Below are 25,302 nucleotides of genomic sequence, written 5' to 3'. Positions count from 1 at the left end.
AAACTGTTGTTTATAGCTATAGTTTGTTTATAATTGTGCAGATAATTCACAGAACATTCTACTTTATAAGCGGAACCTTGATCAGATTTTAGATTTGGAAAGACTACATTTTGTATGTTTTGTTTCCAGTGACGAAGAATTCAAATGAGTCTGATCTGTAAGGCTTTTCCCATTTTTCCGTGATCTGAATTCTTTGGGTTTATTTGTATCTCAGTCTCGTGACATTAATTATTTGAAACGTATATGGAAAAACAAGACTAGTCGCGAATGAGAAAATCATGGTAGCTCTCTCGGCCCATATTTTAACTGTCATGGCATCCCCTACCGCCACTGGAATGGAAAGTTTGGAAGGCCACGGAAGTGGTGCTCGTATCTTCCTCCTATCTCTTTAGGAAGAGCACATCTAAAAAGCACCAAAAGTTCTGAGGCTGACGATCTCCTAAATAGTAGAGTCCAAGGGAGTGAAAAGGGGAGAGAACAGTGACGGCAGGTGAGCGTCGCTTGTGTCCTCAGTTCCCAGGAAAACAGTTTAAAATGTTACCGTGGTTTAGGATTTCAAAATCAACTTGAACTAAAAGAAAATTCTCAAAAGGTTGATTGCTTGGTGGCTCTTCGAGTAAAATGGCCTCTGGTAGGAATCAGCCACAGTGCAGGCAGACACAGGCGGAACGGGGCTCTTTCTGCAGCCGCGGGAAGAGAACGCGACCTTACTTCCGTCACTACGTGTAAAGTTGAGTCACCTGCTCTTGGAAACACAGGATCCCTTCCGTGACTTCCCATCGCTCCATCAGACTTGCCACCTCATACTGGGCTAAGCCATGTTGCGAGATCGGGACCTTGCTTGTGTGATTCATTCGAAAGCAGACGCGGTAAAGTTCAAAGCCCATGTTTCATCATTATTATTTAGCACATCATCGTTAAAATTCTTTGGCAGTCATTATTTATTTAGCGGTTTGTAGTTCCAGAGTGCTCTACAGCTGTTAATTACCTAACACAGACACGCAGGCAAAGCACGTCCTGATTTTTATAGTTGGAAGAACGTTACGATATGCCTGGGGTCAGTTTCCTTCTCCTTGACATCTCCGTTGCTTAATTCACCCAACCCTACAGATTCCCAATTCTTAAAAACAGGGGTGAGCGGCAACAGGGTAGAGTTAACATTTCTGACAGGCTTTTCTCCTTAATATTGTTTTTCTCTGGGATATACATTTCCATTTTTATAGCAAAGAAATGTGAGGCAGCTCATGTCAGCTGTTATTCTCCAGAGTGCTTTTTTTTTTTTTTTTTTTTTAAATTTTTTTTTCAACGTTTATTTATTTTTGGGACAGAGAGAGACAGAGCATGAACGGGGGAGGGGCAGAGAGAGAGGGAGACACAGAATCGGAAACAGGCTCCAGGCTCCGAGCCATCAGCCCAGAGCCCGACGCAGGGCTCGAACTCCCGGACCGCGAGATCGTGACCTGGCTGAAGTCGGACGCTTAACCGACTGCGCCACCCAGGTGCCCCCAGAGTGCTTTTTTATCCTGTAGCAGTGAGATCAGTTAGCGTTGGGAAGCAGAGCAGAAAACAAGTAGATCGTCCATTTTTTCCCAGCCCTTACTCATTAAGAAAAAAAATTTTTAATGAACAGTTTGTTGCATATTATCCACGTGGAATTCTTGATCAAAATCTTGTGTTTGTTGGATCGAATAAAGTAAAATCCCATTTTGTCTCTTGGCTCTCGATTGTATTTTGGGTTTTTGGGGGGGGTTGTTTTGTTTTGGGCCCCCACTGAATATTACCTTTTAAAGTGCCAGTGAACTTAATGGCATTTATTTCTTGTTATTCCTCAGTTTTATGTATATACTGTTCTCTTTCCTTTGTCCTGGGAACGCATGTTAGAGATTCACTATGGCCACTTTGTGGCTGTTAAATTATTTTTATGATGATGGTGATTCTGGTTATAGACCGTTTACTTGACACTTGAAACAGATCAAATACTTCATAACAATTCATTAGTTATTTTTATGCATTAAGTTGATTTGAAGTATTTTCAGCACATGGCTAATTGACCACTTTTAGGTAATGAAAGTGATCATTTTCTACATAATACGTGACGTCTCTGGAGGTCGGTTCTTTAAGTGTCTATAAAAGAGCCGATGTTGAAGAGGGGGGGCCATGGATGAGATATGGGAGACGAAGGTAGTATTGCTTTGGGTGCACATTTGGAAAGAATTGGGAGCTCTCCGGAACCGCGGACGGTGAGCGCAAGGATGAGGGGGTTTCTTTGATTTAGAGAGGACGTCGCAGTGTTTCTCCTGAGTCAGTACTCTGCTCGAGGCGGTCAGGTCGACAGTTATAAGCATGACCCGTATAGTAGAGGTTGCTGTCCGTGGTGATGTCTTAGCGTCACGGCCCTGCATTCACGCGTCTGCCCCCGCCCCACACCAGGTCCTTCTACGTGCGTTCCAGATGCTTCCCTCGGGGACGAGGAGGGTCTTCACCCGTCCTCATGATGCTTTAGCTCCCCGAGAGGGCTCACAGCTTTGCAATGCCTTCCTTGGCTTCTCTTACCCCCTCGTTATTAATCCTGTCCTCCGGTTCAGAAGAGATGTGGGAAGCTCCATGTTCCTGAATACATGACTTTTAGCCTTTGCGCTAACATTCCTCTGATGCCATAAAAGGTACGGCCACCGGCAGGCTTCATTTCTGCAAAGTTATGTGGCCCTTTTTGTTGCCGCCACTACAGAAATGTTTGAAGAGAGCTCTGGAAGGGGACACTGAAACCCGGTTTTGACCTGGGGAGCGCTGTTGCACGTGAAAAACAGGCAGGGGGACTCTCTCGGCTGGTGTTCGTTGTGCTTTGAGCGCAGGGAGGGAATGACGTCCTGGGGGAGTTGGTGCCCGCTGCTTTCGGTGCTGATCTGTCATAAAAACAAACACACAAGGACAGAAACACGAAGACGACCTAGAGTCTTCAGGTCTGCGGAGACGTATGAAAATCTTAAGAACAGGGAGCTTGGGTATTACCGACATCTCCTAATCTTTATTTTTTGCTGCCCTCTGAAACGAAACCTAGAGAAAATTAAATTTTTCCACACTCAGTCCTGGAGAACGTACTGTGTGAGTGTCAGTCCGTGAAGTCTTCGCCGGGTATAGCTTCGGGCAGCAGCTTCCTGGCGTTCAGGACTCACATCCTGTCACCGCGAGCTTCACATCCCCCATCAGCAAGCACCGAACACGCAGGGCTGCGCGCCCGTGGTCCCCGATTTCCGCAGACGAGCGCCCTCAGGAGCAGCCGGCGGACTCTTGAAGCCTGAGCCTCGTGTAGGATTTCGGCGGAGGGAGTTAAACGTAAGACACTCTGACGGTTCAGGGACGGATGTGAGCTCTCCTTTTCCCCTCTTGACAAACGCGTGCACTTTGGAACTGTCCAGTGACACTTCCTGATCTGTCTGATCTTCTCTTGGCTTCTTGGCTGCGGTGAGCGACCTAGGCCTGCCTCTGCTGGTTTCCTTTCTGCCACTGGCTCTAAGTGTCACGCACCCTTCAGAGTTGGCACGGGGCATGTCCCTGACCGGGCCAGGCTTGCAGGGTCCTCAGTCTGACACCCGCTACTGCCATTGTCCTGAGTCGGGTCACCTGGGTGGTTGGGGGTGACAGCAGGAAGGGGCAGACCTTTCACGCTCAGTGCACGGACTCTCACATAACGCCATTTCCTGGCCTGGTCGTTTCCCTGACCTGGTGCTTCTGACTCTAAGAACGCTCTGGTGCACGTTTTCTAGCACGTGAACCTCCAGTCGCCTGCCCGGCGGAGGCATCTACCTGACTCTGTGGAATCAACAAGGGGATTCGAGGCCTGACTGATTCCTAGACTTGAAACCAGGCACCTCTCCTCTGTTCCAGCCTCTCAAAGGCTCCTAGGCTGTCCTCTCCTCATCTGCATGGGGACCAGAGGCTGAATTGGCTTGCTTCTTGCCTTCCTTGCCTTCTTACTTTGTTCACTTTCAAATCTGATGAATGAATGAATGAATGAATGAATGAATGGGATAACATACTAAGCAAGGGTAATGGAGTTTCCCACTTGAGCCCCTCATGGCAAAATTGATTCCAGGCGGCATAGGGGTGAGGGCTCAGACCAGGGGGGAGTGATGGCTGTGGAGATTGGCGGAGTGAAGTGCTCCTCGTTGTGTTTGCACCTGATGGTGACGGCTCAGGAAGAGGGGTGGCCGGCGAGCAGGAAGACAGGCGGCCCCTTCTCACTTCGGCCCCGCCTCCCTGCACAGAGCCTGAGGTCCATCAGAACAGTGAACTCCCGTGTCTGTGCATCCCCTAATGCTGTCGCTGGCGCTCTGTGACACAGGGCCGTACTGTCTCTGCCCGTCACAGAGCACGGTATCCGCACGAGAGTTCGTGTGCACTTGGCTCGCTAAATGCTCGCCGCATATGTAAAGAGGAATCAGTAAAACCCGTGCTTCCAAACGAGAAAGTGATCTAAGATACAGCGGTCCCTTAACAACTTCTATCTTGCCAACTGAATTTTGAGCCAGTGGGATAAAACCAACATTCAAGAACTCTTTGGTCAGTGTTTCCCTATGCTCGGTTCAGTTCCAGTAAACTCCCTCCATCTCCCAATCTACGGGAGGAGTCTGTTAAAGTGCAGATCCCTGGGGCGCCCGACTGGCTCAGTCCGTGATTTCGGCTCAGGTTATGATCTCACGGTTTGTGGGTTCGAGCCCCGCATCGGGCTCTGTGCTGACAGCCTGCTTGGGATTCTCCCTCCCTCTCTCTCTCTCTCTCTCTCTCTCTGCCCCTCCCCAGCTCACTCTGCGTGTCTCTCTTTAAAAAATAAATAAAATGCATCTGAATTGAAGTGCATCTGAATCCCAAGCAGGGTCCAGGAATCTGCATTTTAAAATCCCCTTCCCCAGAGGCGCCTGGGTGGCTCGGTTGGTTAAGCGGTTAAGCATCTGACTTCAGCTCAGGTCGCGATCTCACGGTTTGTGGGTTCAAGCCCCACGTGGGGTTCTCTGCCATCAGCACAGAGCCCACTTCCATTCCCCTGTCTCCCTCTTTCTCTCTCCTCCTTGCTCTCTCTCACTTTGTCTTTCTCTCAAATGTAAATAAACATTTAAAAAAGTAAATAAAGGCACCCTCCCCAGATGGTTGTTCTGGGTGCTAGGGTTTGTGAAGGACGCTGAGATCTAACGGGCAAGGCGGGGCGTGGTCTAAAGGAGCTCCCGTCGAGGCCACCTCTCATATATGGGAGAGCAGGTGCAGGAAAGTGCCCCTTAAGCCTTTCTGTAATTTGTGGAAGAGTCAGGTGGTTAATAAGCATTTCGCCAAGGCTTGCAAAAACCAAACAAGGGAAAATGCAAATGTGAAAGTAATTATATTTCAAGCCAGCGTGGGTGGTTTTAAAATCTTGAAAAGGAGGGACGGCCTGCTTGAGACAATTTTGGGAGAAGCTGTGTCGGCAGATCAGGGGCCCGGAGCAGGGTTTCCCGAAAGTTAAAGAGGCCAGTCGGATAGTGGGTACGGTCCGCGGGCACAGGCTTTGCATCCTCCCCGGTCTGTTCTGTCCCTAAAGCTGATGCTCGATGAGACAGGGCCTTGGTGGCCGGCGACAGAACTGCCTGTTTTAGGCAAAGTCTTGGGTGAAATGTGTAGCTGGGGGGAAGGCTTTTGGCGGGCGGCTGGCGGATCGCCTCTCCAGGGGCTTTGCTTACAGGACCCACACCTAACTTGGGCTTTTGAGCTGCCGTGAGCATGGACGGGACTGCTGTCGGGCCACCTTCCTGTTTCAGAGGCCCCAGCCCGTCGTCGTCTGCCCGTGGGGAGGCGGCAGGCCTCCTTCCCCTTCTGTGGGGGGCGGCAGGGGCCACCTCATCGTGGGGACCGTGCAGGAGGGATATGGGGGCCCAAATAGGAATGGGACAGGCGCTCAACTGACCAAACTACACCAAACCCAAACCCAGAAACAAACACGGGACAAAGGAAGAAAAGCGCCCACCCGAAATGCTTTCTCCTAAGGCCCCCAGCGTTCGATTGTTTAAGGTCAGATTCTCCTCTCTGGCCTTTTTCTGTGCCTCGGTTTACCCATCTGTAAAACGGGGACAGACCCAGTCCCCGTCGCTTGGGGTTGTTGGTGAAGATCGCGCACCTGCCAAGTGTCGGGCCTGCGGGCAGTGTGGCGAGCGTTTGCGGACCCGTGAGTGTCCCTCTCCACACACACACACACCCCGGATCCCTTTTCTGTCGCTTTCCTCCAGGTGGCCTGCTTCCCGTCCCGTCCTGGTCTTGCCATCCACAGCATTGCCCGGCCCTCGTTCCTTAGGAATTTGGCTCCACAGCTGGCGGAGGGCCGTGGCAGTCTGGCTTCGTAGAGGGGCTCCTGCAGACGAGAGGAGGCTGGCGGCCGGCACACGGGGTTTCCGGCCCCCGGTCTTGCCGGCTCCCACATCGCCAAGCAGCTTTCTTCCCTCTGACGCCCCGTCTTTCCATCGCACGCGTGAGCCTGTCACGATTTGCTGCGGCCTCTCTTCCTGAGGGTTCTGAACAAGGTTGACTTCCTTCCTTAAACACCTCGTGCCTTTCTTCCCTTCCGGCCTTTGAACTGAGGTGTGGGGCTCGTTCTTCCTGAAGCCCGTGCGGTAGGAAGGACAGTGGGACTTCGTGGAAGGGGCGGCCATCCACGGATCCGACGTCACGGTTGCGGGGTGTAGCGAATCGCGGAAGTCTTCGCAGGCTCCAAAGTGGCTCTGAGAAGTTTATCCGCCTCACGTTTGCTTTGTGAGCGTGGAACGTCTTTCTCCGCTTAGCAGCGAGATGATTCATCGCGGTCTGGTTTTATTTTCTGTGAAGGTCACTTGCCCTGCATGACTCTGGCCTCTGTGGCAGTACTCTTCAGGCACGTGACTCCTTTCTTCTCAGAGCGTTTTGTGTTGTGTTGTTATTGTGGTGAAAGTGAGGTTGTGATTGTGAATTAGTCGATTCATTCGCAAGGGCCAAGATGCATAAAGGTTTCTCTCCCCCTCCTGCCCCATTGCTCCGTGTCTAAGCTCCTTTCCCAGCAAAACAGCCACTGTTAGCGTTTCGTACTTCCTTCCAGGTCTGTCGTATGCACGTATAAATATATGTTATTTCCCCCTTTTAAACCGATGACAACCTACTATACACACACGTTGTGTCCTGCCCTGTGCTTTTCTTTTATTTAACAAAACATGGACCCGTCTCTACGTGTAAGTGTATGAAGTGGTTTCTCGATCTTTTCTTACAAATGGCAGAATATCCCATCATACAATATACCATAATTTATTTAGGCAGATAGAGATCGAGGCTTCCCGATGGTTTTTCAGATGAAAGTTCTGGGGAAGAATGAATGAGTGGACTCCATATCGACTGATACAGCTGCAGTGAGGTCCGGGGTTGAACCTGACCTTGGGTTGTTCACAAGAGGGTTTCCTAGGAAATGGTCAGACTACTGAAGTGAGCCACTAAGCTTTTGCATTGGCAGGTTTGGAGACTCCAGAGTAAGGAGAATCGCCTAATGTTTTTAATGGATTGCTTTTTATAAAAGCTCGTGGGTCCCTGCTCTTGAAAAATAGTATGTTATTTTTTACAAAGATTATTCCGAGTCCAGCCAGATATATCTAGATATTGCATAAGATTGATAAAGAGAAATAAGGAATTGGTGTCCATCATTCAGAGGAGGGTTGGAAAAGTTTCAGGGTCAGGAAAACGTCTCTGGGTGATAAATAATCCCCTTTTCCACCATTTCATATTTAATAGATGCCTTAGTGGGTTAGATTTCAAAGGACGAGGAAGACAGGGCTGTAACTTCCTGGAAGGCATAGTAGCTGACACATTGTAGCTTATAAATATTTGTTTTGAATGGAGAGCATGATCAAAGAATTCTAAGGTATGGTAAAGACAGCCATATCAATATATTAATGTAAACACTGTTACAGAAGTGTATATATTAAAGCATTAATACCAAGAGACGTTTGAACCAGCAGGATACTGGAAGATGAAGGTCACAGTTCAGGAAGGAATGGGCTATAAAATTCACCTTCTGCCTCTTTTGGAAGCACTCCTTTGACCTCAAAAATCAGGTTTGCCTCTAAACGTTAAGTCCAGAAATACAAATGTCTATCGTAGATGAATTCATCCCCTTAGCACAGGTGTTGAGTAGCTCAGAAACCCGTGCTATTTTAGGGAATCTGAGCGTGAGAACGTGCCCTGTAGTTAATGAGGGAACAGCTCAGTGACCCTCTTCGTTCGACCCTCCTGAGACTCGTGTGCCCTTCGGGACAGGGACGATAACTTCCACTTTGGAAGCTCCCTGGCAAGTTTCTTTACTTCTCTGTCTTGCATGTAGTCGTATTTCTTTGAGGGTCTCTTTGGCAAGTAGGGTCAGTAGTGGTTGAGTCATCCTATGAGACGGAAATGATTTCCATTCACTCGACTGTGTCGAGAAATAATCTCTGTCGACCTGTTTGCTTTCCTTTAACTCATATATCCTTCACGTTACGGGAGAATTGGGCAAAAGGGCATTTGGGATCGGTAATCGTAGTACTGCTTTTTTTGAGAAGGGATCGAGCGTCGAACGTGACTAATGGCGATGATCGTGTGTGTGTGTGTGTGTGTGTGTAAGAAGGTGCTGTCAGAGTGTTCACTGGGTTAGCGCTGAATCAGGACCCCATGTGTATCAAATAACATGCTTCTTTACTGCAGTATCTACTTGATGATGGGAAGTAAGGGGTAGGAGCCAGTGCAGCGAATGTCAGAGTTACAACGGGTGGGACCGTCCTACGTCTGCTGGAATCACGCTTCATGAAGCTAAGTTTTGGGGGGGATCCGACTTAAAATTCATCAGATGTGGTGTGGCGACGCGGATGTGTGAGGGGGTTCTGCTGTGTGGTTTTCACCTTGATTCTCAGTGAAGACACCAGAGCAAAGCCAGGGTAGGGGCTCAGAGCCGGTGAGCCCGTGTCTATTAAGAGTTCTTCACTTTTGATTCTTAGTTCACAAGTGTCTTCCTCCAGTGTTTTCTTTTTCTTTCCCAAAGAATTGCTGAGTCTGTGTAGAAGTTTCTTCTTCCCACTAGCTTGCTGGGTTCCATACTGACCCCTATAGCCAGAGCTCTGTGAAACCCTGGCTCGTGTTACATGCAGATGTGTTCCGTCTTTCCGAGTCTCGTAGCTGTGGTGCTGATTTGTCACGAGGCATTCGTAGGACCGTGAAACGGGGTGACAGGCCGACCCCACTGGAAAACACAGTCCGGCGTAAACGGTTTTGTGCAACGTGGCGGCAGTCCGCGGTCCCCCAAGGAGCTCGAAACAAGCAACCGCAGTCAAACTGATCAGGGAATAAGTTCCCTAGAGAAATTGTATCGTCTGTCTTCACTGCTCACAACCCGGCTTGCTCTGCCTCACTACTTCCTTTCAACCGTGATGCGAACTTCCCTTGGCTGAAGGTTGACCTTGGCTAAGCGGCTTAAACGTGTGCTGTGGCCCCGACCGCGAGCTCAGGTGCATTCCCTCAGGTTTAAAGGTGCTTTCAGGCTCCAGTGCCCGTTGTTCCCAGATTCCTCTCTCCGCCCTTCCCTCCGCCATTTGCAGTAGGAAGTGTCTTAGACTTTCGGAGTCTCTACTTTACTTGGACCCCTTGTACTCTGTTCCAGGTATCGGTATCTGTCGTTAAGACTGTTCCAAGTTTTCTGTTCCATGTTCCGGGAAATGTTTTCCTCATCTCAGGGATGCTTGTATTTTCCTTTCTTCTTCTGGCTCTTTTTGGTAAAATCTGTGCCTGTTGTCTTGACTTGTCCGATGCAGGCCTCCAGCCTCCTGCTCCGGAGCTTATTGTGGATGTGGAATCCATGGACATCTTCCCGGTGGGCTGGTGTGAGGCGAATTCGTACCCTTTGACCACACCGCGCAAAACAGTCGGTAAGTATCGCCCAGTGTGGACGGCAGGCACCTGCAGCTTGGGGGAGTAAGTAGACCGTTTTTGTGTGTGCCTTTCGTTTATTTTCTTTTCTTTAAAAGTCTTTTTAATGTTTATTTATTTATTTTTTAATTTTATTTTTTATTTTTATTTTGGAAATTTACATCCCAGTTAGTTAGCATGTAGTGCAACAATCATTTCAGGAGGAGATTCCTTAGTGCCCCTGACCCACGTCGCCCATCCCCCCTCCAGCAACCCTCAGTGTGTTCTCCATATTTATGAGACTCTTCAGTTTTTATTTTTGAGACAGAGTGCAAGTGGGGACGGGGCAGAGAGAGAGGGAGACACAGAATCCGAAGCAGGCTCCAGGCTGTGAGCTGTCAGCACAGAGCCCGACGCAGGGCTCGAACTCACAAACCGTGAGATCATGACCTGAGCTGAAGTCGGTCGCTCAACCGACTGAGCTACCCAGGTCTCCCTGTTTTTTGTTTTTTTGTTTTTTTTTAGAGAGAGAGTACACGAGCAGGGGAGAGGGGCAGAGGAAGAGAGACAGAGAGACAGAATCTTAAGCTCTAGTGCTAGGCTCTATCCCATGACCCTGGGATCATGACCTGGGCTGAGATCAAGAGTTGGGCACTGAACCGACTGAGCCACCCAGGCATCCCCTTTTTAAAATTTTATATTTATTTATTTATTTATGTATTTATTTATTTATTTTTATCAATAGACAGTTTTGTAAATAGTGTGGCTAAGTTGTAAGACACAGAGCTGCTGTTAGATGTTCTGTGGAGTGCCGATATTTTTGCCTCATGTACGCTTTCAATGTCTTTGTGAGATGAATATTTGTAAGCATCTCACAGGTTGACAAACGAAGTCAAAATGCTAAGGCAGTTGAAGGTCACAGAGTGGCAGAGATAAAATTCAAAGTAAATAGAATAATATAGGTACGTTATATAAAATAATATATAACATATATAGAGTAAATAAAATATGAAAGAAATCTTGACTCCCGGTTTGGGATACAATTCGTTATTTTGATTAGAGAACATTTAAGCTAAATACTGTGTTTTTGTCTTGGCATGTCTGAGAGAGAACTAGTTTTTCTCACGAGGTTTACCCTAAAAGAATCCTAATTGACCATAATAATTTACTGACGTAACATATAAACAGCTACTCTTAGCACTAACCAACCAGTGAGATTTCAACTGTAGTTTGAAGAGTATAATGTCCTTCTGATTACAAAAATGCCAAATTAAAACAATATTAATAGTTAACCCAGAACTAACTCTGTGTTCTTAAATATAACAGTTCTGTCTCTTGAATATATATAGCAGTGTGTGTTTTAACATACGCTGTTGTAGATCATTATCCTGAAATGGGACCTTTAAAAATCTTCAAAACTAATCAATCATGGCATTTTTATTCCACCCTAATGTTTATCAAGAGTATTATTTAAAATTATGAGCCCTTGGGGCGCCTGGGTGGCGCAGTCGGTTAAGCGTCCGACTTCAGCCAGGTCACGATCTCGCGGTCCGTGAGTTCGAGCCCCGCGTCGGGCTCTGGGCTGATGGCTCAGAGCCTGGAGCCTGTTTCCGATTCTGTGTCTCCCTCTCTGTCTGCCCCTCCCCCGTTCATGCTCTGTCTCTCTCTGTCCCAAAAATAAATAAACGTTGAAAAAAAAAATAAAAAATAAATAAAATAAAATTATGAGCCCTTAAAGATAAGGGGTTTTAATTTTTGTGAAATAGATATTGCTAGTATTTCCTTTATTAATTTATATGCTAGCTTTACTTTCTAACTTCCTATGACATGGTTCCCGTATGTAGATGCTCAGAGTATTGCTAGAAAGGAAGCTTCCATCCTATATCAGTTCTGTTCCCTGATGTCAGATTTTGAAGGGCACTTGAGTCCTAGTTGATATTCATTAAGAGTAGGACAGTGGGGCGCGTGGGTGCTCGGTCCGTTGAGCATCTGACTTTGCAGTTTGTGAGTTCGAACCCCACGTGGGGCTCTGTGCTGACAGCTCAGAGCCTGGACCTGCTTCAGATTCTGTGTCTCCTCTCTCTGCCCCTACCCCACTCGTGCTCCCCCCGCAACTCACTCAAAAAAAGTGGGATGATACATTACCTGTGTGCCACAAAGTAAGTAGCCCAGATTACACACAGGTGGATTTTAAGGTGGATTACACACAGGTGGATTATTCTCCCCCATACACAGTATTGCTGGATGAATCATCCAACGAGAGTAGTATCTTGGCCCTCACTTTAAGCTATTCCTAAAATTTTGAGCATAGAATAACTTTGTCATTATCAAAGGCATTCTGATTTTTTCTTCTCACTTAAAGTGCCACAGACTCTTGACTCCACTGGCCAGAGAGCCAGGCATGACCGGATTCAGTCACGCATTTGTTGTGAAGAGGCAAACTATAAATCTAAATACTCTAAACTCCGGTAGCTTTAGAAATTCTGTTCAGGGGTACCTGAGTGGCTCAGGTGGTGAAGCGTCTGACTCTTGATTTTTGGCTCAGATCATGATCTCGAGGTTCATGGGATCAAGCCCCACGTTGGGCTCTGCGTTGACAGCTCAGAGCCTGCTTGGGATTCTGGCTCTCTGTCTCTCTCTTTCTCTCACTCTCAAAAAATAAATTTAAAACTTTTTTCTTGAAATTACACATATGCTGGAAGATGTGGGATTGTCTGTGCCAGCATTAAGTGATGCCACGGTCTTAGGTCTATCTTTGGTAAGGTGTTCCAAATACATTATATAAACTGTAAATCTTCTTGTCTGAAAAATAATTATTGGCTGGGTTATGTCGATATTCGTCAGACATATTTACGGGGTACTAATTCTCCTTCCAGTAATAATACTTTAGTGCAAAAACATACCTCTAATCCTAATTTGGGAGTATGCCGTATGGTAATATTATTGGACTTCCCACGCTTTCTGTGGGGAAAAAACAAACAATCCTTCTGGATAATCTTGCTTGCAACAGTTTGTCCTACCAGGTGGATTAGGTGAGTATGATATGTGTGCTCTTTCTTTCTTATTAAAAGCACATTTTAGAATAACGTAGCTAGTGTAGTGGTAAGATTAAATGCACTAAATTCTGTTTAGACTTCATTTCTGATCAGTCACAGTCTAATTCTAGAAGAAACTAAGGTAAAATTGTGGCACGAATAGAATAACTTTTCAGTGTTTAAACCGTTACTTTAAAACTGACACAGTTTTTACTTGAAGGCATTTTTTAAAAAAAGCTTTTGCCCAACTAGTGAGCAAAGCTGATTGTCCTTTTGCCCTGTCTTGCCTGTTTTCCAGCACAAAAAAAGAGAAAGATCGCAGTCGTGCAACCGGAAAAACAGTAAGTTTTTGTTTCTGTTTTCCCCCGAACTGTGCCATCAACTATACAGCGTTGTCTTTGTGGAGGGCAGGAGGCGTCGCTGTTTTCCTTAGGGACTTAGCTGGCACTTGGCACCCTAAAGGTGACAGCAATGTACGATGCCCCCACGGTCGCGCACAGCTGCCCCTGCCCCGCACGCAGCACGCGGGCGTCCCTGGTCGCGGCCGGCCTGCCAGGCGGCCCTCGGCCCGATGCCAGCGCTGCCCGGTCCCAGCAGGGTGCGCTCGAGGAAGCTGCGTTTCTTCTCTGCCTTTGCCAGCTGGCTCCGTTTTCTTCATCAAAATACCCTGAGGGAAAGGAATTTAAGACCAGCATTTTTGCACCTCCTCAGGCTCACGTCGAAATAAAATGAGATGTAATAATGGCTGTATTGTCACTTGAATGCAAGTAACAGTTTGGGGGGCATTTTTCGTACCTTCGTTTCGAAACACAGTGTATCAGGTTAACGCGACTCCAGGTGTGTCTGGAGGAGGCTGAAATAGAGAGGAAGTAATAATCAACCGTCCCACCACGGAACCCAAATCTGAATTCGTTAACTCCCCGGTTTGCGGTCCGTGGACCCGTGGTCACCGGGGCAGCTCGGTAAAAACACACACGCTGCCGGACCCCCACGTCCAAACTTTCCGGCTGAGCGGGTCTTCGGTGGGGCCTGACCGTCTGTACGTCTCACAAGTTCCCAGGTGATGCCGGTCTGCTGGTTCCGGGGACCCCACTTTGAGAACCGGTGCTGTAGCTGCCCCAACTGAGGTCTCGTCATGGTTTACTTTGAGCTCATGTCACTCTTCGACGGTGTGGTTTCTTCTGCGCAGCCAGCGTGGATACCCTGTGAGACCCGACACGCCTCTTTTTCCCCCGGCTACATTTTTTAGAAAATATTTATTCAGCAAGCGGTTCCTGAACCATACCACAAAGCTCTGTCGTAGGCTAGGCCCACCTGACGTTTCAAGACCCATCCGTTCACAGGCTTTCTGTGAAGATCATTTTCGTGTAGCCGTGACCCACACCGGCCCAGATGCCAGAGATCAAAGGCCACCAGATTCGCATTCAAGTCTCTGCAAGCTAATACTTCTTCGGGTCTAAGAACATAATTAAGGATGTTATTATAATTCTGTAGCAAGAGGCAAGGTCTAGGTCTGGAACGACCTAGAAGGACATCACTGACTAGTGATGTCCACTCGAGGGGGAGATGTTCCACTGGCTTCTTAGGGTTACGGTAAGAACTGGGGAGCGACTTGTGTGAAACGATCTTCCCCATGGGTATTGGTGTTGCCGCTACATGTATGTGTCCTAGGGTTTCTGGAACAGCCCCTTTCAGTTGTGAAAGGACTTTGGAATGGACTAGTGTCTTCTAAAGGGTGCGACCCATGATCATTTCGTTCTCTTGATCTGCAGATTGCCATCCGCAGTGCCTGTTGAGAAAATACCTCATGACCTTTGTTTATTCTCTCCCTTGGACACCACAGGTAAGTGAGCCCCTTTGCGGCTGTCTGACCCTTCCCAGTCTGTGAGGGGGACAGTCACGTATTTTCCAGGTCAATATAAGAATGCCTCAACTCTGGGTTCTTTTTCCTTGTCTCCATTGCTGCTTATTCACATACAGCTACTTTAAAACATTTTTCTTTTATTTTTTGATTTTTCTTTAATGTTTATTTTTGAGAGAGAGAGAGACACACAGAGCGTGAGTGGGGGAGGGGCAGAGAGAGAGAGGGAGACACAGAATCCGAAGCAGGTTCCAGGCTCCGAGCTGTCAGCACGGAGCCCGACGCAGGGCGCGAACTCACAAACTGTGAGATCGTGATCTGAGCCGACGTCGGGTGCGTAACTGACCGAGCCCCCAAGGTGCACCTTTAAAAAACAATTTCTAAACCAAATTCTCTGTGCCTCTTCTGTTTCTTGGTCAGTAGCTCTAGATAATTCTTTCGGTCCGCAGGAGAAGAGTCCAAGTGCTACTTGGAAACGAGGAGCCAGTTAAGGTTGTATGCTGTGAGTGGTCACGTGGAAAGAAAAAGCATTGAAACTATCCTCAGCACGCACTCCTTCTTTTGACACTTTATGCCATCCCACCTGCATTTTCTACTAGTGGTTAATACTTAAGTCCCCGTGGGCTCTTGAGTTGTTCCTTAAAACCCTCTGTGTTTGAAACCTGAGCACGAATAGTATGTGTCTTTTAACGTGTAAAGTCCTACATCTTCTAAATAACCTTTGAAAACACACATGGGAATTCCCCTTTGACAAACAAAGCTGATTATAGACATGTTTGTACATTGAATAATATATCTGATTAAGAATCCTGTTTTGTAGCCAGAACGAAACCCACTCTGAGTTCTTCCAGGATTAAAAGCTATACGCCGTGGAGGAACCCTATCTGTCCAGGGTGTAGTGAGGAGAGCATTTTTATGAGTAGACTCACTAAAACTGTTTTTCTCGAGGTCTGGGTAGGGTAATCCTACCAAGAAACTTCCACGTGTGTGCAGCTGTGGGCATAATTTTCTTTGGTCTAATTTTGTTGTATAGAATTCAAACTTCAGAATGGTTTTAAAATGTCAGCTCTTCCTTCAGCGTCTGTAATTGTTATTTTACTCCTTTTGTCTTTTACTCACAAAAATAATACTTCGTGCTCTTTCCCTGTTGGTTCTTAGTTGAAGTCCTGTTAGGACAGACCTTCCTGGACCATTCAGTTACCATCCCAAACTCAGAACCGTTGTTAGGCAGAAATACCACTGTTAGCGTGGTTTAGCTTGGAGCCGCGTGGGGGAGGGCGCGTCTTGGCTGACAGCGAACCCCCTTTCTGTGTTTCCAGACATCAGGAAGCTGTAGGGTAATACCTTACTGTGTAGTTATTCCACTTTTCCCCGTGGCCCTTGGAGACACAACTAGACCAACAACTTGGCTAAGTCAAAAGCATAATGAAGGAAATGCAGATTGAATCCTCTGGGAGGTACATTTCACATCCATCCGAGCGGCAGAATGAGGCAGCCATACCTAGTGTGGGCTTGGACATGGGACTGAGGCAGCCATATCTAGTGTGGGCTTGGACATGGGACTGAGGCAGCCATGCCTAGTGTGGGCTTGGACGTGGGACAGCAGGAACTCCTACACAGCGCTGAGAGGAGTGTAAGTTGGGATAGTCCGCGTGGAGATCGATTTGACCATGTGTAATAAAACGGAAGCCTGCAGACCCCAGGGCCGAACAGTTCCCCTTCTTGTTACGTACTTGGAAAACTCTCTTGCCCATAAGCAGGAGCAGATTTTCACAGCCGTGTTCACTGAAGCCCTGTCGGTAATACCGAGAGAGTGGAAATGATTCAGCGTCCATCAGTAAGAGAATGGAAAACTCGCTTGTGCTGTATTGATGTAATGGAGTCACGCACAAAAGTGGAAAACGGATGAACCTTCTGGATAAACGTTTACCAACTTGGACGGATCTTAGAACCTTCACGTTAAACAAACCAAATGCTGCAGAAAACCACTTAGGGAATACAGTAAAACCTTGGATTGCGAGTGACGGGCAAGACGAGCCAAGATTTCTAATAAATTTTAACTTGATAAAGGAGTGATGTCTTGCCGTACGAGTCGTATGTGATGCCGAACATCACATGATCATAACTGAGCCAGTGGTTCTGGAAATTCGTTTTGATATACAAGTGCTTTGGATTACAAGCATGTTTCCAGAACGAATTATGTTCGCAAACAAGATTTTACTGCATTTTAAAAATATCCGAAATACGAGCCATTGTGTGTTGACACACAAACACCCGTATGTGTGGTAAAGTTTATAGACGTGCATGGGAATGACAAACACCAGACTCGGGGAAGGGGAGCACAAGGTTGGCGGGGGGGGGGGGGCGCTTCTGGGGTGGAAAGCCCAGGGGAACTTAGCTGTGTAGCCGGTATTGTTTTTTTCTTAGCTGCCTCGTGATACCTTAGTTGTCACTGTGTTGGTTGCAGCACCTTTTGCTGTGTCTCGAATCCTGCATAATACACAGAAAAGTTCACGTATGTGGTAGAAAAAAAATAACCAGAACTTCCAAGCTGGTGTGGGTATAAAACATTCCGATGTCAAGACGCCACGTGCCCCTGGTAATTTTGACAGCTAAGTGGAGGAAGCCGGTTTTTTGTTGGATCCTGAGGCGTCCGCTGTGTTTCTCTTCCCTGCAGGTACTGTTAACGGGAAATACTGCTGTCCCCAGCTTTTTATCAACCACAGGTGTTTCTCGGGCCCTTACCTGAACAAAGGGAGAATCGCAGAGCTACCTCAGTCCGTGGGACCCGGCAAATGCGTGCTGGTTCTTAAAGAGGTAAAGCATGTTCGACAGCGGTCAGAGTTGGCTTATTTCCACGGGGTGTCGAAGATGTGGGCGGACTCTCCGAAGCAGAGAACGGATATGTGAATCCGTTGAGGTGACATTTTCCAAGCCCCGGCTCTGGAGTCCTTGGGCCCAAGCTGGTCAGACCAGGATGGAAGATGGCGGTCCGGCCCGTCAGAGACTCCACAGGCCGGCGGGAGGGATAGACCTTCCTCCGCTGAGTGCCGGGAAATGTTGCGGTGGGTTTGAATCAAGAGCTTCGGGAACTCAGGGGAGATGGGCTGTGTTGGGGGGCGGGGAGGGCCTGGGAGTGCAGACCGGAGGTTCTCTGGAGAGGTGAGTAAACTTTGGTGGACGGAAGGAAGTGCCGTGAGGACGGACACTCCCCAGCCGAGCCGGGAGGGGCGACGTCTCTCCCCTCCCTCGGCCGTACCTAGCGGGGCGCCTGCATGTAAGAGGTGCCTGCTGAATGCACCATGGGCTCCAGGCGCTCGCGTGACGTTTGTGTCCCGGGCGGAGCCCTGGCCACGCATCATCTTGACGGTATTGTTTCCCATTTCTCTTCCTGCCTCTGGGAATCCACCTGCAGATAAAGAGGTGTGTCCTAATTACGTCGATGGAGGGTTTCCTCTCTGGTCTGTGTTCACGGCCTCACCGTGAACCCGGTGCGGAGAGGGGTTGGAATTTTGGAAGCATTTCTGAGCCGTTCTTGGAACGCCATCTCTGCTTTTTTCGTGCATATCAGTGCTTCGTCTTAAGAAAGAGGACCCCACACTTATCTTCTTTATTGCTACTGTAGCACGAAGAATGTGTTTCCATCCGAGTGTGTTAGGCAGCCTGTTGGAGCCAGGCACCGCACGAGGCCCTGGGGAGAACAGCAGCACTGTCTGCCCTCGGCCTGTTTGGGCTTCGTGGCCCTGACGGGGGGATGGTGTGAGTCTAGAGGTGCAGTTAAGGGGGTGCTCGGTCGAGGTGGGAGCGGAGTGCTCTGGGAGCACAGGGGAGGCAGTGACAAGGAAATGCCAAGTGACACTTGATGTGGCTTGGGCAGAGTGAGTAGAGCCTCGGATGCACGGGTGGATGTTCGGGGCGGCGTCCAGGAAAGGCAGGTGGTCCCGCGTGCCGGGAGCGTGGACCCTCAGGCTGGGGACAACCCGTAGGTGTACAAGAGGACGTCCCATTTTGAAAAGAACGAAAGAGAGAAATCTGGCGGGCCTAAAGCGTGAGGCGGGACGGAGTAGCTGGCGGTCCGCACGTGGAGACCTCTGGTGTCCCGAGGGATGTAGACTTCCTACTCCGGAGGACGGGGACCCCCCCCCCCCCCGGGTGACACTGTGCCAGAGCCGGCCTCCTCACTGCGAGAACCTCCTTTCGGACTCCCTTCCACTTCAAGAGAACAAGCTAGTTTTCGTGGAGTCAGAGCGTGTCTGCTTCTCCAGGCCGTCTGCGGAACCAGCAGCGAGAGACTTTATACGTTTAGAAAACAGAAATCCGTTGTAGAGGGAAGATGGAGGTTGTGGCTGAGCAGAAACGCCGTGAAGAAACTCCGATCAGGCCGCTGTCGTGGTCATTTATTCAGAAGCGTGTCACAGAGAAAATGTTCGGAAGGGGGTTCCTGTCCTTAAATGTGCTTCTGGTCAAGTGGGAGAGACAAGCGGGCGAGTGAAGACAGCGGAGTGGGGGGGCGTCTCGGGCGCCGTGATGGGGCTGGGACGGGTGCTTGGAGGTCACACAGATGTCCCCGCAGCCTGTGGGGACAGAGGAGTGGGCAGCCTGCACCCAGAGGCGCTGGGGGTGGTGCCCTGGGACGGAGGGAGGCAAGATCGGGAAAGCGGGCTTCCAGCACAGGTGTAAGGACCTCGAGGGACGGACACCGGGCACAGACCTGTATCGAGAGTCCCCGTGGGCCCTGCTGTCCTCAGCAGCTTGGACCCGCTTTCGTGGGAAGCCGCTCCCCTCCAGCAGGCAGGCGCTGCGTCCCGAGAGAGACCGGTGCAGGTCGGGCCCAGCCTGCCTGGCAGGTGGGCCTGTCTCACAGATGAGACGTTTGTCGCTACAGAAAGACGGTGCTGAGGCGGAGGGGACGCCCCTGAAAGGCCGTGGTGGTGCATAAACGGAAGGACCGCCGGTCAGCCGTGTGTCAGGTGGCACTGACCTCGGATCCCTCCAGATGCTGGACTGGATCGAAGGAGACACCCAAGCGGGATTCCGTGTCAGGATCTGTGTCACGATGCGAATCACACGCTTGGACCGAGCATTGACCCTCTGCCGTCCAGCCCGTGACGGGGTGTTGGTACGGTGGGGCCTGCCTGTGTCTGGGCCTGTTATTTTCAGGACGGATCAGAAAGGAACAGGGAGGCCGGCAAAAGTAACGGAGACCCGGCGGGAGCCTTTGAAGCTGCCGGCAAGAACGTTCCCGCGATGAACACGAGGTCCCAGCTTGCCTGCCGGCTCCGTTAGCAGACGCGGTGGCCTCCTCGGGGGGCTGGCCGTTTGTCCCGCACGAGGTTTCGGAGTCCACGGCGGTTCCCCCTGATCAGTTCTGCGACAGGTGCCAGCAGCCAAACGTGAAAGCCGGGCCGAGCAGTTTTCTGATGACGGAACGTTGTTCGCTGATGTTCAGAAACTGCATGAGTCAGGAAGAGAAGAAGGGGAAAAAGCCAGCTCTTCAGTTCTGTGAGCTCCAGAAAAATTGTCAGGTTCCAGGAAGCCAATATTCATGCTGATGCGCTTCCTTCGAGCACCAGAACCTCCGTGGTTTCAGATTCCGTTTTACTTAAAGAGAACGAGGTCACTGGAGCCGAGACGGAGCGCGTTTGCTTTTCGGGACATCGGCGGTGTGAGCGGTCGCAGGCGTTTTCGTCTTTGGGAAATGGCCGGGCCGTGGCCGTTCTCCTCGTCCACGCTGCTCAGAGAGAGCAGACGCGTGCGGGTGTGGACGGAGCGGCCGTGGACGTGGCACGAGGCAGCTCCCGGAGCACGGACCGCCAGCTGGGGGAGGGTTGGTGCCTGTCCACTCACCTCCTGGGCAGGGAGCCTCCCACACATCAGACTCGAGTGAGACTTTGAGGACTCAGCGCAGGCCCCGGCCTCGATTCCAGAGAGGCGGCAGCAGAGTGGGTAGCTGACCTCCGAGAAGCTGGAGCCACAGCCGGTGAGCGGCCCAGCCAGGTCCATCCTCCCCATGAGGGACCCAGGAGAGCAGGTCTTGCAGGGAGGGGACGGGTCGAGCCTGTGGATGGCCCCTCAGCCTGGGCCGTCTTGTAGGACCCCTGGGCCCAGACCCGTGGGGGGTGGGACCTATAAGTACGAGCCCCCCCGGGGGGCGGTGTTTGTCATAAATCAAACCTTCATGCTCAGTGTGCTCGTTGTCACCCAGGGTCGTCCTTTCCTGTCCCGGATGCTTCCTCCCCCACGCCTGCCGAAGTACCCCCAGGGTGTCCCCAAGACCCGTCCGCTGCAGGTCTGTGTGCCCTCGGTCGGTTTACGAGGTTGTGCGTCGCCATGCTCCCCCTCCTCCGAGCATGCTGCAAAGGTGCTGGGGAAAGTTCTGCTTACGCCTTCTTTAAATGCAATCTCCTTCCTGAGTGGCCAGGCCTGTGCAGGGCAGTGTAGTAAGGGGGGTGCTGTGCGCTTGTGTCCGTGTGTGAAGGAGAGAGCCCGCACGAGCACACGAGGAGGAGGAGAGAGGGCCACCTGGTGCATTTACTCGTGTCCGTGTGTCCAGCGATGACAAGCACGGCTTCTGAAACGGACAAGTGATGACACGGGACGACACCGACCAGGCCCTGCCGGCAGAAGTGACTCTGAGGACACCAGCTCACAACAGTCAGAACAGTCAGCATGTGACGTGACTGTCACATGCACGGGTGTAGAGGTGCCATCCCAGGGTGGCTTACAGACATTTCGGGAGCACGTGTGGTTTTCTGAAACGTTATTTGGCTTAAATCATTTGCCCACATGTAACGTCTGTTTTTAGCAATAAAGGATAGAAACGTCCGTCCAGTGGGGAATCTCTAGGAATCTTTTTTTATGTTTTCCACATAACTTTGGGATGTGTGTTGGCTCAGCAACGTAAAAACACTTCACGTGCTGCGTTTTGGCAGTGTGTGTGTGTTCAGTCCTTTAGTGAACATGTAGGGACGCTTGGGGGACTCAGTTAAGTGTCTGACTTGGGCTCAGGTCATGATCTCACGGTTTGTGGGTCTGAGCCCTACGTCAGGCTCTGTGCTGACAGCTTAGACCCTAGGAGCTGCTTCGGATTCTGTGTCTCCCTCTCTCTCTGTTCCTCCCCCGCTCATGCTCTCTCTCTCTCTCTCTGTCTCTCTCTCTCTGTCTCTCTTTCAAAAATAAACATTAAAAAAAAAAGAGCGATGAGCATTTATCAGTGCGCTTCCTATGAAAAGGTACATATGTGGCCCTTGACTCTCTCTTCCCTTTTTTCTTCTTCCTCATGCTTAGTAGAAGGCTGAGGAGAAAGCATCCAGAATGCTGGACACTAAGGAGACTTTCCAAAGTGATAAGCTTCTGTGGCTTTTTCTTTCCTTGCAAGCTGTGTGCTCGTCCCGACCTGGATCTGACATCGAGATCAGGCAGAATGCAGTGGGGTACGCTTATAAGATAAAATACGTAAGACTGAGCTCTACCAAGGCAGGGAAGGTGTTCCTGATGAGTGGGGTAGAGACGCACATGTGTGCACCCAGACACCCCACCCGCCTACCTGTCTGTCCATCCACCCACCCATCCACCCACCCATCCATCCATCCAACCACCCACCCATCTATCCACCCGCCCATCCACCCACCCATCCAACCATCCAGCCACCCACCCATCTATCCACCCGTCCATCCACCCATCCACCCACCCATCCATCCATCTTTCTATCCGGTATCTGTCCATCATCATCTCTATCGTGTACCTATCCATCCATTCACCCACCTGTCCATCATTTTCATCTATCCATCCATCAATGTCATCTATCATCTATTTATCATTTTCTTTTCTTTTTTAATTTTTTAATGTTTTTATTTATTTTTGAGAGACAGAGAGAGACAGAATGTGAGCAGGGGAGGGGCAGAGAGAGGGAGAGACACAGAATCTGAAGAGGCTCCAGGCTCTGAGCTGTCAGCACAGAGCCCGACGCAGGGCTCGAACTCATAAGCCGTGAGATCACGACCCAAGCCGAAGTTGGACGCTTAACCCACTGAGCCACCCAGGCACCCCTGTTTATCATTTTCTAGTCTGTTCGTCTACTGTCTATCTAAAACAGTCACTTTGGTGCTCTTCATGACAGCCGGTCAGGGGATGCAAAGGTGTAGGCACGATCAGTCAAGCCTTCCTGGATTTTTAAGAGACTAGGTTGTGACGAGTCTAACGCTGCAGAAAGTGACCGTGGAAATGATTGGGGGCCGTGAGTGCTGGCCCAGTGATGCCGGAGTCTGGGGCCGCTCGCTGGCCGGCCACCAGGCTGCAGAGGAGTCACAGAGGAGATTGCGGCATCCACCTGCACTGAATGAGATTTCTCTTCCCTTCCGTCTGCTTCTGTGGCCTTGCTCTCTGGCTTCAGAACGTGCGGAAGAGAGCGACCGGGAGACGGCAGGGTGCCGCCGTGGTCCGTGTGTATTTCTTTTCACCTACCCTCAGCCCTTCCGGGGTCTCTTGGATACAGGGGTGTTCGGCTGTGCAACACGCACCAGATATTTACCGAGCATGTGCTGCACCAGATAACAACCCTTCCAGCGCTGGGAGCCGTCCTCGTTCATTCCTGCGGGCCCCGAGAACTCGGGGGTCATCCCCGTGTGCCAGGTGGGCACTGTCCTTGGAGCTGGGGGTCGTGATGAGCAAGAGACGTGGCCCCTTTCTTCGTGAGGCGACAGTCTCCCTGAAGACGGAGGAGGGGCCTTGTCTTCCCCTCCCCCCCCCCTCGGCCTGTCTCACCCTAACAGACCTACCCAGGGGCACACACGCTGCAGAAGTCTGTGCCTGGTGCCGGTACAATCACACCCCAGCTCTGTGTTCTCTAGGGCAGTAGGAGTAGCGGGTGTGCGGTGTTTCAACCTGGAAGCAGTGCTGTGTGTTGCTTGGGCGGTAAGAGGACAGGAAGAGACCCCTTTTCTGAGTCCCCCTGGGTGTCCCTCCTGGTCTCGCCTTCACTGTGCTTCCTGTGGTCTGGCTCAGGACCTGATATCCCAAACCCCTTCTCCCTGGCTGGCAGGAATGGCTGTCTTCCTAACAGCCGTCTCTGACTTTGAGACTTCTGGAAGTGCACCAAATGTAAGCCGGTCGGGTCAAGTCAAATCCCTCTCTCTCTGCCCCTCCCCTGCTCGTGTTCTCTCTCTCTCTCTCTCTCTCAAAATAAATCAATAAGCATTCAAAGAAAAGAGATACCGAACGTTGCGTCTAAAGCAGAAGGCGTGTTTGGAGACACACTGTGACTGAGGGATCTGGGCCGCGTGCTGCCTCCACTCTGCTGCCCCGACACGCGGAATGGGTTCGAGCAAGAGGATCCCGAAGAATCCTACAGTTCTTCAGTCCCCACACTGCACCGGCCCGTCCTCCGCGGCCCTGCCAGAGAGGCTGGGCTGCAAATAGCAACGTGAGCGCCGCCCCCGCCATACCCCCTTTGCAAACGAACTCCGAAGTTTCCAGTGGGGCCTGGCAGTTTGGAATTTGGCTTCACTTGTTGCTTGCAGTTCATATTTCCGCCACATGGTCGACCCGTTAGGCTAGTTCCTTCAGCCTCTGGGTTTTGATTGCAGCGTTTATTTTCCACGTTCGGGGGGCTCTGTGATGACTTCTTTGAATTTGCCCATCGTTATAGATCGTATCTATACGTCTATACGTATATACGTATCTATACGTATATAGATCGTATAGCATTTCTTCTTGGCTACCTGTCATGACAGACTTCTACTTACAAACTCTAAAGCCTTCGTGCAGGAACCCAGAAAATAAGAAATCCAAAGCAGTCTTAACTGTTGACATAATGATGCCATACGGTGCACGAAGGTAACTTCTCCACAGCAGCCGTGTGTTTATCGGTATAATTGAGAAGATGGTGTGTGTGTGGGGGGGGGTGGCATCTTGCCCAGGTGACATCTAGTCAAGTCAGTCAACAACGTCTAAGATGGGGACAGGCCTCTTGGCGATACTCTCTGGTGTTTCGTTGCTATTTTCTTTTAAAAATTTTTTTAACGTTTACTTATTTTTGAGACAGAGAGAGACAGAGCATGAACGGGGGAGGGTCAGAGAGAGGGAGACACAGAATGTGAAACAGGCTGCAGGCTCTGAGCCGTCAGCCCAGAGCCCGACGCGGGGCTCAAACTCACGGACCGCGAGATCGTGACCTGAGCTGAAGTCGGCCGCTTCACCGACTGAGCCACCCAGGCCCCCCTCGTTGCTATTGTTTTATGCTTATGCTGAACACCAGCCCATAAAGAACAATGCACCAGGCTTGTGGGCCGTAACACGATCATAACCTGTGAAGCAAGACTTAGCAGATTGCCGGGCAACGTCTGGGAAGGTTGGCAGAGGAGAAGTGAGGCACTTTTTGTTGTTCAGTATCACTTGCCTGTAAAGAAGGTAAGCTACCTCTCTGGAACTTTCTTATCACGCTGTAGGATAGGATTTTCTAGGAAAGGGCCTCAGCAGCAAATGTTACTTCCTAAGCCT

General features: G+C 50.1%; 1 protein-coding gene across 10 annotated transcripts in view; it reads left to right on the top strand.

The window, feature by feature from the left end:
- Positions 1-25,302, top strand: part of SFMBT2 (Scm like with four mbt domains 2) — a 222,318-nt gene that overhangs the window by 165,106 nt on the left and 31,910 nt on the right. For all 10 annotated transcript variants that reach the window (XM_045465807.1, XM_045465810.1, XM_045465812.1 and 7 more), the window contains 4 exons: positions 9,816-9,929; positions 13,243-13,285; positions 14,717-14,787; positions 17,483-17,622. In XM_045465807.1, the coding sequence (XP_045321763.1) occupies positions 9,816-9,929; positions 13,243-13,285; positions 14,717-14,787; positions 17,483-17,622 (368 nt within the window). The remainder of the gene's footprint in view (positions 1-9,815; positions 9,930-13,242; positions 13,286-14,716; positions 14,788-17,482; positions 17,623-25,302) is intronic.

The sequence above is a fragment of the Leopardus geoffroyi genome, chromosome B4, assembly GCF_018350155.1.
Source record: "Leopardus geoffroyi isolate Oge1 chromosome B4, O.geoffroyi_Oge1_pat1.0, whole genome shotgun sequence".
NCBI lineage: Eukaryota > Metazoa > Chordata > Mammalia > Carnivora > Felidae > Leopardus > Leopardus geoffroyi.
Note: the sequence above shows the minus strand (reverse complement) of the source record. Positions and strands in the feature narration are given on the sequence as shown.